The sequence below is a fragment of the Procambarus clarkii genome, chromosome 49 (genome assembly GCF_040958095.1).
Source record: "Procambarus clarkii isolate CNS0578487 chromosome 49, FALCON_Pclarkii_2.0, whole genome shotgun sequence".
In the NCBI taxonomy this organism is placed as follows: Eukaryota; Metazoa; Arthropoda; class Malacostraca; order Decapoda; family Cambaridae; genus Procambarus; species Procambarus clarkii.
In genome coordinates, this window is record NC_091198.1 from 15,917,505 (window position 1) to 15,932,675 (window position 15,171).

Sequence of the window (15,171 nt, forward strand, 5' to 3'; positions counted from 1 at the left end):
CAGGAAGGAGAGGCTTCTTGCTCCCTTTTTCCCAGGGAGGTTGTCGGGGCTTAGCGTCCCCGCGGCCCGGTCCTCGACCAGGCCTCCTTTTTGTTACACACCCCCCGGAAAGCAGCCCGTAGCAGCTAACTCCCAGGTACCTATTTCTAGGTGAACAGGTGCATCAGGGTGGAAGAAACTCTGCCCATTTCTTTCCGCCTCCACCGGGGATCAAACCCGGAACCTTACTACTACGAATCCCGAGCGCTGTCCACTCACCCGTCAGGCCCCCCAGGGTCGAATTACTGACCCTCCTCAGGATGCAACCCACAACAAGCTGACGCGCTCCCGGGTGCCTATATGCTGCTAGGTGAACAGATGCATTAGGTGATAGGCAGCACATCCAACCATTTCTGTCCTAGGCCGGGCTTCGAACCCGGAATTCCCATTTGTGAGTCGGGGGCCGACCCCACGACTGTCCCACTGGGATAATAGCGCCACCCGGGTAGAAATGCTCGCTGGAGAATGCTCCAATGATCGTACCTAACAGGCCAATTGGGTGCCTTTAAGGAGGCCTGGTTCCCTGACCTGTCGTAATGGAGCAGTTTAAACCATCCAGGAGATCTGACAACGGCGCAGCCTCGCCCCGCCCACCTCCTCATAATATTTGTAGAAGGCGCCAGACCTGCGACATAGCCCCGCCTTCCCTGCAGACTAGCCAATCAGCATGCGCGACGAGCTGTCCGGTGGGCGGAACCTATCGCTACCAACCAATCGGAACCGAGGTGGGTCTTGTAAAGCGAAGGGGGGGCGTATCCCGGCGGGAAGCGATCGCCAGAACGCGAGATTATTAGTTGTGAAGTGTTGGTTGTTGACATACCACGCGGTGTCTCAGTGCCTATGTGAGACACACTTAAAAGAAACTCTCCCACTCCCAAGCGTGGCCCTTTATCTCCGTCCAGGACTAAGTTCCCCGCGCGAAGTGCCTTCTTCAACAGAGACTTAACGTCCTAACACTTCGCGTATCGCATTGCCGCGTTACTCCGGCCCCGAACGCTGCGGAATTCGCCCATAGAAAATTATCCAGTGTTCTCCCTCGTTCCGGATACCAAATGTTGTGTTAAGTTAACAGGAAATGACGGTAACAGGAGCGGCCATGATGCAGACAATGCAGCCCTGTTTCGTTGGTTATCCGTTCCAGGGTAAGTGGAGGCAAGGTCTCTTGTTCCCCGTTAACTGTTAATGCCTGACTTTATCTCCTCTTATCTCTTCTATCTCTCTCTCTTCCTCTTCCTAGCGGTCATCACACGCTAGACATAAGCTGTCTCTAAATTAACACTAAAAATATTTTCTGCGTTAAACTTAATATATATATATATATATATATATATATATATATATATATATATATATATATATATATATACCTGTCATAAGGATAATGACAAAATTCCAATCGGTTTCGGACAGCGGTGTTTAACAATCGCCTCGTTCGACAAAGTCAGATGTTTATACATGTCGAGAAAGCCAGCATTAAGTCCGCTATTATAAATAAAATGGCCTGTTAATACAACCCATGAATGATGAAGATTTGTATTTTCGTTGTAATTAAATTCTGAAATTACTGTCATCTTGTATAATCCCCTTAAAAGCAAAAGCAAAAAAAATTACCCCTTAAACCTAGAGTGATATCAAAAGAATTTTACTACAGGATATCATAAACATTATTAAAAGGATCTATGTGTTATCTTTCTAAATAACTTGAAGTGGAATTATTAGCAGACATCTTAAGAAGATATTGGTTATACATAATCCACATGTATAAGTGTTTGAATGAGGTTTAATATACATAATATGTGTTTGTGTGTGTATGGTATGTATTGTGTATGCAAGAATATTACATTAATAATCTTAATATTCAAAGTGCTTAGTATTTCTATTCCTATTTATTTTGTATTCAATATCCTGAATATATTTTATACAGTGTTGTAGCAAAAATTAATTATAATAATAAAGAATTTATTATTTAAAATTTATTTGTAATTTATTCATTCATAGAATTTATTTTTAAAATTCTCGCAGCGAATTATTGATGATAATTCAGTTATTCAAATGAACAAGTTTTGTAACTATAATTTATGAGAATAAAGGTTCCCTAAATTTTTATTGTTTCTCGTAGCAATAAATATAATAAAGTTAACATTATCACGGTTTGTGTACGTCAAAAAAATAATATTATGACAGGAAGTTTTCAACAAGCTACAAAATATATATGTGTACAATTGCTAATAAAGACTTGTAGCGATAATTAACTGTTAAAAGGGTCACACAGTCTTGATTACTAAGTCTTGTAGCTGTAGTTAATAACAATAAAGTGGTTACCCATGCACCGAGGCTACAGACAAAGTATACCACCGACATTGCTGAATTCTACCCAACAATTACTGGGGTTAATTCCCTGACCAAGATGGTATAATTGGTTCCTTCTAGACACTCGCAAGATGCTGACAAACACAGCCTCATTAATCATGGGACTACATGGAGTATGATGTAATTATGAGGTATGTGTATGTAGATGAGGAGACAACATACTCATCAATGAGCAGTTGGTGTGAGTACACATGCTGAGTGTTGTTATAGATTCAGCTACTCGGAACAAGTTCCAAGTAGCACGGGCTATGGTGAGCCCGTAACTTACTTGGCACAGGAGCGGGGCAAGTAGCACGGGCTATGGTGAGCCCGTAACTTACTTGGCACAGGAGCGGGGCAAGAAGCACGGGCTATGGTGAGCCCTCTGCATGTTGAGTGGGAATTAATCCTCTAGGAGGAACGGGGTGTGGGAGGAAAATTTGACAGACGTGAGTTATGTAGAGGGATACATATGAATTACAAAGTTTAGACACGTGATACATATTGTGGGAAGGAACCCATGAGACACAGGCTCAACAATCTGGAAGAAGACAATCAGGGTACAATCATGACCTGACAATATATATAGTTGGGTAATTAGAACTCGTTCATATTTAAGTGTTACGTTATGATATTTACAGAGTACAGAAGGTTACAGAGTATCATCCCCTTACATAAAGCTGTACCCAGGTTACATGGATTGTGAAAACAGCTAAGTCTTGTATTACCTGTAATATATATATATATATATATATATATATATATATATATATATATATATATATATATATATATATATATATATATATATATATATATTCTCATTCTAAAAGTAATTTTATATTCATAGTTACAAACACATTTGATGGTTATTTTTTTGTTCGTGAATTATAAATTTGATTTGATTTGAGTGGTTGTAAATTTGAGAGGAAATGGGCTCAAAATATATGTGAGGGAGCCGGTGGCTGAGCGGACAGAACACTGGACACGTGATCTTGTGGTCCCGGGTTCGATCTCGGGCGACGGTAAGAAACAATGGGCAGAGTTTTTTTCCCACCCTGATGCCCTTGTTACCTAGCAGTAAATAGGTACCTGGGAGTTAGTCAGCTGTCAAAGGCCGCTTCCTGGGGGTGGAGGCCTAGTCGAGGACCGGGCCGCGGGGACATTAAAGCCCCGAAATCATCTCAAGATAACCTCAAGAAGATAACCTCCATGGATAGTCTCGAGTTATAGATATGTTCTACTTAAGTTCCTCTGAGATCATTCAGTATCCTGGCCTGGTTAGTAGATCGACGGTCAATTATCAGACCCGAGTTCGAAACTCCGTCTGTAGAAATGTATTTTTTCCCTACTGTATTGTAGATTGCATCATACGTGACATGGATGATAGGATGTATTTCTACCAAATTCCACAATGGGGGATCCAGGAAGGGTTTAAAGTCTCTGGTAGGTATCACTTAGCTTCTCTTGAGCTCCTTCCATATTGTGAGCACCCTGCAGGCCTGGTTCCTAGAGCGCCGAGCTCAGATTTTACACTCACGTGATTCACGTCTCATTTACGTTCATATTTACACGTTATCACGTAACATTACGTGCTAATTTTTCGTGTGACACACACACACACACACACACACACACACACACACACACACACACACACACACACACACACACACACATATATATTATATACATAATATATCATCACGTGTTAATTTTCGTGATTTACACACACACACACACTTACATCCACACACGTTGATTGATGGTTGAGAGGCGGGACCAAAGAGCCAGAGCTCAACCCCCGCAAACACAACTAGGTGAGTACACACACTCACACACACATTATATATATATATATATATATATATATATATATATATATATATATATATATATAATATATATATATATATATTTTATTAAATATGACCGAAAAAGTAAGATTAATAATTCTAACACGAATTTTCTCAATCTTTCGTACATTATGCTTCACTGTTGGAGGTAAATCAAAAATCACTTCTCCAAAATTCATTTTTATTTCTAGTCTGACGCGACACGGGCGCGTTTCGTAAAACTTATTACATTTTCAAAGAAAATGTAATAAGTTTTACGAAACGCGCCCGTGTCGCGTCAGACTAGAAATAAAAATGAATTTTGGAGAAGTGATTTTTGATTTACCTCCAACAGTGAAGCATAATGTACGAAAGATTGAGAAAATTCGTGTTAGAATTATTAATCTTACTTTTTCGGTCATATTTAATAAAATATGTCTACAGGAAAGACTGCTACCAAAATATATATATATATATATATATATATATATATATATATATATATATATATATATATATATATATATATATATATATATATATATATACAAACGAACAGTGGCATCAGAGGGAGATCACGAATGCGTGTAATCTATTACACATTTCAACACGAATGTCAGTAATCTAATACCGAACCTTTTGTGCACCAACCGTGTGTTATAACACGACTGAATTGTGCCGTGCGTGAGGTCGACAGGGAACTCCGACAATCAGGAACCAGGCAGCCAACCAGCCATTGGATGATCCCACAGTTAGGAGAGTACGGTAGTGGTTCCCCAGGGCAGTTAACGAGGCAATTACAAGGGAGTGTCGTCGGGGGTCTCAGAGCTCGGGGATAGAACGATACATCCACTTTCAACAACAAATACACTGATAACAAAGACAGCTTCGCTGACAAGAACAGAGCAAAGGGGAAGAACATACATAGAGCAAGAACAAGCACAACAAGAAACCCGTAATTAAAGAACACAGCAAGAACAAGCAACGAGAGACCCGTAGAACATGAACCCCGTGGGTTCACTAAGAACCGCTGGAACAACATAGGGTTTGGTTCAGGGTTCAGGTTACCCCCTTGGTCACACTTTGATGGTTTAAGGGGGGTCCTGGGAGCCGCCCCAACCCTCCCCCATTAACTCCCCCCCCCCCCACTCCCAATTATCCCCCTAACCCATTTGCTCCCCTCTTCGTCCTCTCTCTCCCCTACCTCTCTTTCTGTCCCTCGCTCTGTCTCATTTTCTCCGTCTCTCTCTCTCTCTCTTTCATTCTGTTTCGCTTTCATTCTGTAACTCTCTCTCTCTCTCTCTCTCTCTCTCTCTCTCATACCTCTAGTTATCGTAACTGAGTGATAAATGAACGATAGAAACTGCGTTTTCTCATTTACTCGGTTCCTTTGTGTGGATATTTAGTGATTTTGTTAGAAATTGGTCTATTTTCCTTGTCTTTCGCTCTTCCTATTCTTCTGTTCGTTCCCATTATTCTTACCTTTCTTCAATTCTTCTCACACCTGAATGTTCACCTAGTTGTGCGTGCGTTGGGCTCTGGCTCTTTGGACCCGCCTCTCAACTGTCAATCAATTTTTTTTCCACACACACACACCCAGGAAGCAACCCGTGACAGCTGTCTAACTCCCAGGTACCTATTTACTGCTAGGTAACAGGAGCATCAGGGTGAAAGAAACTCTGGCCATTTGTTTCTGCCCTCACTACAGGATCGAACCCGGACGCTAGGATTACGAATCCCGAGCGCCAGACCAGGAGGTAGGCCTGGTTGAGGACCGGGCCGCGGGGTCGTTGAGCCCCGAAATCACTGCTAGGGAACCGTGCACTTAGTTACAACTGCATAGTTCCCAGTCAAGGGACATAAATCTAACGGGTTTTCTAAATCAAACTTCTAAGCTCTAAGTCTCTAACCTCAAACCTCTAAGATAAATCTAGCCGTCAGCGCTGTCTGTCTCCTAGCCATCAGCGCTGTCTGTCTCCTAGCCGTCAGCGCTGTCTGGCTCCTAGCCATCAGCGCTGCCTGTCTCCTAGCCATCAGCGCTGCCTGTCTCCTAGCTGTCAGCGCTGTCTGCCTCCTAGCCGTCAGCGCTGTCTCCTAGCCGTCAGCGCTGTCTGTCTCCTAGCTGTCAGCGCTGTCTGCCTCCTAGCCGTCAGCGCTGTCTGTCTCCTAGCCGTCAGCGCTGTCTGTCTCCTAGCTGTCAGCGCTGTCTGCCTCCTAGCCGTCAGGGCTGCCTGCCTCCTAGCCGTCAGCGCTGCCTGGCTCCTAGCTGTCAGCGCTGCCTGGCTCCTAGCCGTCAGCGCTGCCTGGCTTCTAGCCGTCAGCGCTGCCTGGCTCCTAGCCGTCAGCGCTGCCTGATTCCTAGCCGTCAGCGCTGCCTGGCTCCTAGCTGTCAGCGCTGCCTGTCTCCTAGCCGTCAGCGCTGCCTGGCTTCTAGCCGTCAGCGCTGCCTGGCTCCTAGCCGTCAGCGCTGCCTGGCTCCTAGCTGTCAGCGCTGCCTGTCTCCTAGCCGTCAGCGCTGCCTGTCTCCTAGCCGTCAGCGCTGCCTGGCTTCTAGCCGTCAGCGCTGCCTGATTCCTAGCCATCAGCGCTGCCTGACTCCTAGCCGTCAGCGCTCCAATGCATAAATGACTAAAAACGTAATGTGTGGAACAAAAAATATTGTGGCTATATATTGGGATTTAACCTGCGTCCCTGGCCTATCCTAACATAACCAAGCCTAACATAACCGAACTTCACCAACCCGAACATCAAAAGACTTTTACTACACGATATCATAAACATTATTAAAAGGATTTCTAAATAAGCAATTACAAGAAACCGAGTTTAACATAGTTAATTTTCTGTCTATATTTGTTACTAATTAGCAGTTACCACGTGTTTATTTCATTTAGTATCCAGTAATTTATCTCGGATTAAATATATGTATTTCATCTGGTTATCCTGCTAAATGCCAGTTTTCAACTAGGACTAGTGAGTAATTTTGGCTATTATGTGGAACACGAATATAACATAAAGCCCATTAAAAATTGAATTAAAACACACACACACACACACACACACACACACACACACACACACACACACACACTGTGTATGTGTGTGTGTGTGTGTGTTTAACACACTTGAGCCCCTCCCTATATAAATAAAGGAATTTAATATTCAGGGTTGTTCAACTCGGATTTATTGCTAAACACATGAATGGATTCCAAGCTGTTAGGATCGAATCTGAAAGAAGAAGTCAGAGGAGTGACCAAATATAGATTCGATACCCAATCCACATGCACAAAAAAATATCCCATTAACGTAATGTATGAATTGAAAAAAAACAGAAGGAGCCGTAGGGAGGATTCGAACCTATGCTCTGGATGCTCCCAAGCACATGCCTCAGACCACTGCACCACAGCATGGTCAAGACAGCAATGCAACCTGGGATTCAACGGAATCCTCTAGGGGGGGGGGGGTTGAAGCCAAAGTCGCGATTTTCATAAATTGACTTTCATATAATGATTTTCATATATTTTTCATATATTCTGGCTTTGGTTCAAGCTTCTCAACCAACCCACATGTCCGAAAATGAAAAAAACGACGTTTCGGTCCCTCCTGGACCATTAACGAGTAATAATAATAATATTGATTGATCACTAGGATCGTGATCACTAGAAAGTTGTGATCGAGGTGGGAAAATAAGTAGCCTAAGGGTAAAATCCTCAGGGGCCAGATTCACGAAACAGTTACGCAAGTACATACGAACCTGGGGCCAGATTCACGAAGCAGTTACGCAAGTACTTACGAACGTGTCCATCTTTCCTCAATCTTTGACGGCTTTGGTTACGTTTATTAAACAGTTTACAAGCATGAAAACTTGCCAATCAACTGTTGTTATTGTTATAAACAGCCTCCTGGTGCTTCGGAGCTCATTAACTGTTTAATAATTGTAAACAAAGCCGCCAAAGATTGAGGAAAGATGTACAGGTTCATAACTGCTTCGTGAATCTGGCCCCAGGTTGTACAGGAAGAGGTACCCATTCACTCACAGGTGTGGTATTTATAATATATTGAAGTATCGAGCAATGTAACTCGATCTAACTAATAACTAATAATTTAGCGCGCCTGACAGCTGGGTGGACAGCGCTTCGGATTCGTAGTCCTGAGGTTCCGGGTTCGATCCCCGGTGGAGGCGGAGACAAATGGGCAAAATGTTTCTTTCACCCTGATGCCTCGCCTGTTACTTAGCAGTAAATAGGTACCTGGGAGTTAGACAGCTGCTACGGGCTGCTTCCTAGGGATGTGTAACAAAAAGGAGGCCTGGTCGAGGACCGGGCCGAAGGGACGCTAAGCCCCGAAATCATCTCAAGATAACTTCAAGAGATCATTTACATATATAAACCCGCACAACTTCCGATATCAAAATATCACTTCGTTTTCGTTTGACGTAACCAAACTATAATGATTTGTGAAAATAAATTGATACAGGTAATACAACAGGTAATACAGGTAATAGATAATAATAAATTGATACACGATATACAAAATTAATTTATGTGTAAGAGTTGCATAACTAAAATTGCCTAACCACCCTTTTAAAAAAAGTGAAGTTTAATATAGTTAATTTCTTTTGGGTATGTAAAAATTTTAACATCTGGTATAAATTTAGTATCAGAACATTTTCCTTAAAGTCTTAGAGAAAAATTAAATTTTTAAAACCATTACAACACATTTCCATATTAAATAACCAATAGCCAGATGCTTTAAGCCCTATTACAGCTTAAATAAAAAGTCTAATAGACTTTAAAAAGTCTAAAAGTCTAATTTAATTGACACTAAATAATTTAGTGTAAATTAAAAATATTGTCAAATGTCCCATCTAAGGAATCTTATCGATTTTGAAAACCTAAACAAGAAAAAACACAAATTTTGTCATTTTAGTCAAAGTAAAGTCGCTATCTTCAACATATTGCTGAAGATAGCAACTTCCTGTTCATTAGTTGCCTTTGATGGTAATCTCTACTCACAGAAGATATTTGAAAATTTAATTTGAATCTATGTAATCTGCCTTTGGTCCAAATTTTGCTAATGTAATACCTGGAATTGTTATGCCTATAATTCACATTATATGCCTATAATTCACATTATATGTTTTGGTAAAATTAAGTCTTTTTAAAATCGTCTATATTTTTAGGTTAACATTTGGGTTCAAGACTAAGAGCCACTCCTCAGTCTTAAACTCAAATATTAACGTAAATGTACAGACAATTTAAAAATTTTCAGTAACTTTATTTGTGATAAAATTTGTTACTTGAATTCAAATTATTTAAACTCGAAATTTACTTATGAAACTCAAGATAACTTAAGAAACAGCATTTCTCCATTAATCAAAATTTGTTTTGGTCAATTTCCTAATTCAGCTTATTGAAAACTTGCATTTATTGTACTTTTGTCTATGTTATTGAAGCTTTTGTTCTAAATTATTTAAGACTAATAGAACTAAAATCTTAATAGGGCTCATAGCGTCTGGTTATAAGTTATTTGATATAGATAAATTTGTTAAATTAAATGCTTTCCCATGAAAAGATTATATAAGATTTTTAAACATTTTAATCTGCTAAATTTTAATCAAATGTTAAAATGTTTAATCCCAAAAGATTTCCACTTCATAAAATCCCTTTTTTCTCGAAGGATTAGTTAAAATATTCGTAAATAAACCCATAATGTTTGGAAAATTGTTAACTAAAAATCAATGTTTAGTGTGCTTTCATGCTAACAACTAACATTTATTAAAATATGTAAGACCCGTCACCATTGATCCAATATGTTGTTGTGGTTGCTCCATATATGTAAATCCCGTCCTAATCACCCATTCAGACCTTGAAGTAATATTCACATGAGGTAAATAGGAGTCACTCATTAGTAAATATAACTCAGGAGTGAGAAAGGCTTTGTGTAAATTCCATATATAAATTTTCACAAATACATAAGTGTGGTTTTTGTTCCAACATTATATCAAAGAATATGTCACATTATATCAAAGAATATGTCACATTATATCAAAGAATATGTCACATTATATCAAAGAATATGTCACATTATATCAAAGAATGTGTCACATTATATCAAAGAATATGTCACATTATATCAAAGAATATGTCACATTATATCAAAGAATATGTCACATTATATCAAAGAATATGTCACATTATATCAAAGAATATGTCACATTATATCAAAGAATATGTCACATTATATCAAAGAATATGTCACATTATATCAAAGAATATGTCACATTATATCAAAGAATATGTCACATTATATCAAAGAACATGGCACATTATATCAAAGAATAACCATTACAGTGGTTTAACTGTTCTAACTACTACTACTACTGATAGAATAACTGATCTTAACAAGCTATAATCAATTCATATCGTTAGAATGAATCTCGAGTTGAACTCCTCACTCAAAATCTATCAAAATCCTCATAGATTTTGAGGATTGAGAAAATCCTCAAATCCTTGAAATCTTTGAAAATCCTCAAAATCCTTGAAATCCTTGAAAATCCTCAAATCCTTGAAAATCCTCAAATCCTTGAAAATCCTCAAATCCTTGAAAATCCTCAAAATCCTTGAAATCCTTGAAAATCCTCAATTACCTTGAGAAAAATCAGCAGAAGCTATGGGAAGGGTTCGAACCTGTACACTTGGTGCTCTCAAGCGCACACCCTAAACCACTGAACCACGACATGGTTAAATTACCTTATTTACAAACAAAGGGTTTTTAAGGTTTCTATAATCTCTTACTTTTTTTTATAGACTTTATGTATTTTGGATTTTTTTTTATATATTTCAAACTGATTTGTATAAATTGTTGAAATCTTATTTATAAGTTTTTGCTAATTTTTTTTTTTAGTATGTTTATTTGTTTCAAAGAATTGTTGATGGAAATCGCTTCAAAAACATTTTGATGATATTTGTCAAAATCAGCAATTCAATAAATAATATTTTTATTTGACATGTTGTTTTTGACAAATCTTTTATAGTTGTAATAAAATTATTTAAAACAATATGTAATTAAAACCAAAATATAAATAGATTGTCTTTTCCAAAAAGACAACTCGAATTATCTACGGCAAACCACGCTCTTGAAACGGAGTAATTCTGTTGGCAGTAGGGGTTATCTTGAGATGATTTCGGGGCTTTTTAGTGTCCCCGCGGCCCGGTCCTCGACCAGGCCTCCACCCCCAGGAAGCAGCCCGTGACAGCTGACTAACACCCAGGTACCTATTTTACTGCTAGGTAACAGGGGCATAGGGTGAAAGAAACTCTGCCCATTGTTTCTCGCCGGCGCCTGGGATCGAACCCAGGACCACAGGATCACAAATTCAGCGTGCTGTCCGCTCGGCCGACCGGCTCCCCGGCATTGGTGGTGGAGGCATAGTTTCAGTACAACAACTTCTCTCCCACGTGTATGTGTGTGTATATATGTATATGTGTTGACAGATCCACACACTAGAAAGTGAAGGGACGACGACGTTTCGATCCGTCCTGGACCGAAACGTCGATTCTCAAGTCTCAACCGTTGAAACGATTCTCAAGTCGACTGGGAATGGTCCCAATCGACTTGATTCTCGATTGTGTTTATCGAGAATCGACAAATCACAATCGACTTGAGAATGGTCCAGGACGGACCGGAACGTCGTCGTCCCTTCACCTTCTAGTGTGTGGATTGGTTTTGCATCCCTTCGTGGATTTGTTCATTTGATGCATCAGGCTATTGTGATTTCTGTGTGTATTGTGTTATTGGTTGTGTTAGCGTGAGGGGGAAGGGGCTGTGTTGTAATTGTTTGTTGTGGTTGTTGACTCTGGGGAGTAGTAGAGTGTTTAGCTGTTTAATGTATATTTTAAGAAACGCTGTTTGGAAAGCAATTGGAATGAATAAACGATAGTTGATGTAACTGGGAGATTGATGTAGAAGAGATAGACTTACACTCTTGGCAAGTGTGCATATATAAATAAATATATATATATATATATATATATATATATATATATATATATATATATATATATATTACTGATGGGGAGTACCAAAAGAAAATTTTGTGAGAACACCTGCGAAACATTCTTTCATAAAACAACTGTGGTGAAACATGTGTTTTGTCCGTTAATATCTATTAAAGGAATGCAGGTTGCTTCATGCAGGTCGGCGTTCAATCCCCGACCGTCCATAAGTGGTTAGGCACCATTCCTTTCCCTCCGTTCCATCCCAAATCCTTATCCTGACCCCTTCCCAGTGCTATATAGTCGTAATAACTTGGCGCTTTCTCCTGATAATTCCCCTCCATTCACCTCAACTTCCACAAATGCACTAAAAATGTTGATGTTAAGATTAAGAAGGTAGTAAAGAAGTGCAATGTAAGATTTAAGTATCCTCAACATATCTCTAAGAAATTGGCTCAAATTACTACACAATTATCCAAGGGGTTAATTTTGTAGGTAAATTTTTTTTTGTAGGGAAATATGAGAATTTTTGCTAATGACGGACACAATAGATTCCTTATTCTTACAGCCCATATATTCTTTTGTCTTATTAACATTTAAGAAAATGTAAATATTTGCATTTTCTGTAATTTTGAGCAACTTTGGGCCTTACAAAATATCTAATATATCCAAATAAGAAAATTTTCTTCATGTGGAATATTTGTATTCTTGAAATGACAAAGCCATAATTTCTTCAAAGATGAAATTGTGAAATTTATTATACAAACGAGGGTGAATGTTTGACAAAGAAATCATTGTTTGTAAATGGAGGCATAAGCGGAACATGACTATGTTATATCTTTCCATCAAGTTAAGTTTGGTTAGGTTAAAGTTGGTTAGGTTCCTCCCCCCCCTCGTCCCATCCTTATCCTGATCCCTTCCCAGTGCTATATAGTCGTAATGGCTTGGCACTTTTCTCCTGATAATTCCATTCCCTTGGTTAGGTTTAGTCAGGCAAGATTACACTAGATTATACTCAGGATAGGTTTGGTTAGGCCAAGTCAGTTCATGTAATAATTATAACCAGCAAATTATCCCTTGCTGCAGCCTTAAGTGTTTCAATTAAACTTAAATAAAAGTTCAGATTAACATTCATGTTATATTAATAAATGATGAACAAGCTACGTGTCCAACAGAGATTTTAATGTTATCAAATCCGGTGGAATTTCATTAAAAATATTTTACTTCAATGTTTCTAATGTATATTCAAACATTCAAAAATGAAAATGTGATACATAAACCGTTGAATAGAATATGCTCCTCTAAAGCTGTCATTTATCCAAGTGAAAATTATTCATATCGACTGAAAATACTACATAAGAGTGATACTACCTAATGCTACATAAAATAATACATAATAGTACATAAGAACGCTTAGAAGATCAGTGGAGACAGCATATTTACCTGAAATTTACCTCAGGAGCCACCATACCTCTAGTGGCCACGTTAAAAATTTGAAAATTATACGAAGCAAAAACTTCAAATTTCTACTCGTCCTAAAAACAAAATGAAAACTAGCTTAGACCTTAAAGTGAAATTAGCAAAAAAAAAAAAGATCATGTTTCACAAATTTCCAATCATTGTTTTTTTTAAGTCTATTGGAACCTGAAGACCGTGGCGTATATATTGTAAATGGCAGACTTTAAGACCTTTAACGAGGCTTTTGAAGCTGTTCCAGCCGAGATTAACGAGGGCAGAAAACGAGGGTATTGGCAGTGACTTCTGAAACAACTTTCTGATGCCTTTGTTAACACACACGAGATAAAGGTCAAAAACTGACGTAATATTATATATATATATCATTTCATAAGAAAAAAAATTGAAAAATATATAAATTCAGTAAAACTTGGCTTATTAGGCAAATCGGGCTTTGCATAGTGGGCCGAGTACTGCGTTCTGGTTACTAGGTACAACATAAATAATCTTATTGTAGAATTAACTTATTGTAGGTTAGATGTAGTGTTGACAAATATAGAAAGGAAAACATGGACATGAGCCAGAGAAATTGTGGAATGTATTTGTAAAAATAAATCTAAAACTGAGAAGACTCTAGACGAATAATGGAAATAATGGTTAATTGAACCTTTTATGCTATCCTTTCTCTTAATTTTGCAGTTATAAGACCCCTACGTGGATTACAGTGCCCTTGTGAGATCCCCTACATGGATTACTTTCACTCACTTGGATTATTAGGATACAGAGATCAAAGTGAATGATTGGAAAAAAAGGTTTAAGGAGGATGACATGAAGGTTCTAAAAGTATAAACCCAAATTATTATACAAAAATTGTTGACCAAACTACACACTAGAAAGTGAAGGGACGACGACGTTTCGGTCCGTTCTGGACCATTCTAAAGTCGATTGTGAGAATGGTCCAGGATGGACCGAAACGTCGTCGTCCCTTCACTTTCTAGTGTGTGGGTTGGTCAACATACTTCAGCCACATGATTGTGACTCCTCGCCTGCATACAAAACAAATTTATATACGAGAAATTTGAGAAAATAGGGAAGTAAACATTGAGCTACAAATCTATGAAGAGAGTTACCTAGTATTATTACCAAATAAAACTTACTGATTTTTTTAAAGCAAAGGCTACATATATAATATAGGTATATTCGTATGGGGTAGATAAAAATAACAAGATGGTAGTTTGGTGTTTGGACTTGAGGCCTATCAATCTCTGGAGGGGTTATTAAGGCCACCAGCAGTGCTACGCCACAGATATCTAAGAAGCTGAGAACTGCTATATTCATCTTAGAACTGCTATATTCATCTTAGAACTGCTATATTCATCTTAGAACTGCTATATTCATCTTAGAACTGCTATATTCATCTTAGAACTGCTATATTCATCTTTGAACTGCTATATTCATCTTAGAACTGCTATATTCATCTTAGAACTGCTATATTCATC

At 38.6% G+C, this 15,171-nt stretch overlaps 1 protein-coding gene across 1 annotated transcript in view; it reads left to right on the forward strand.

Moving 5' to 3' along the window:
• The first annotated feature begins 855 nt into the window (after nt 1–855).
• The window catches only part of LOC138351326 (paired box protein Pax-7-like), a 121,888-nt gene continuing 107,572 nt past the window's right edge, over nt 856–15,171 (forward strand). Inside the window, exon 1 of the mRNA XM_069303020.1 lies at nt 856–1,181. Coding sequence (XP_069159121.1) covers nt 1,115–1,181 — 67 coding nt within the window. The 5' untranslated portion in view covers nt 856–1,114. The remainder of the gene's footprint in view (nt 1,182–15,171) is intronic.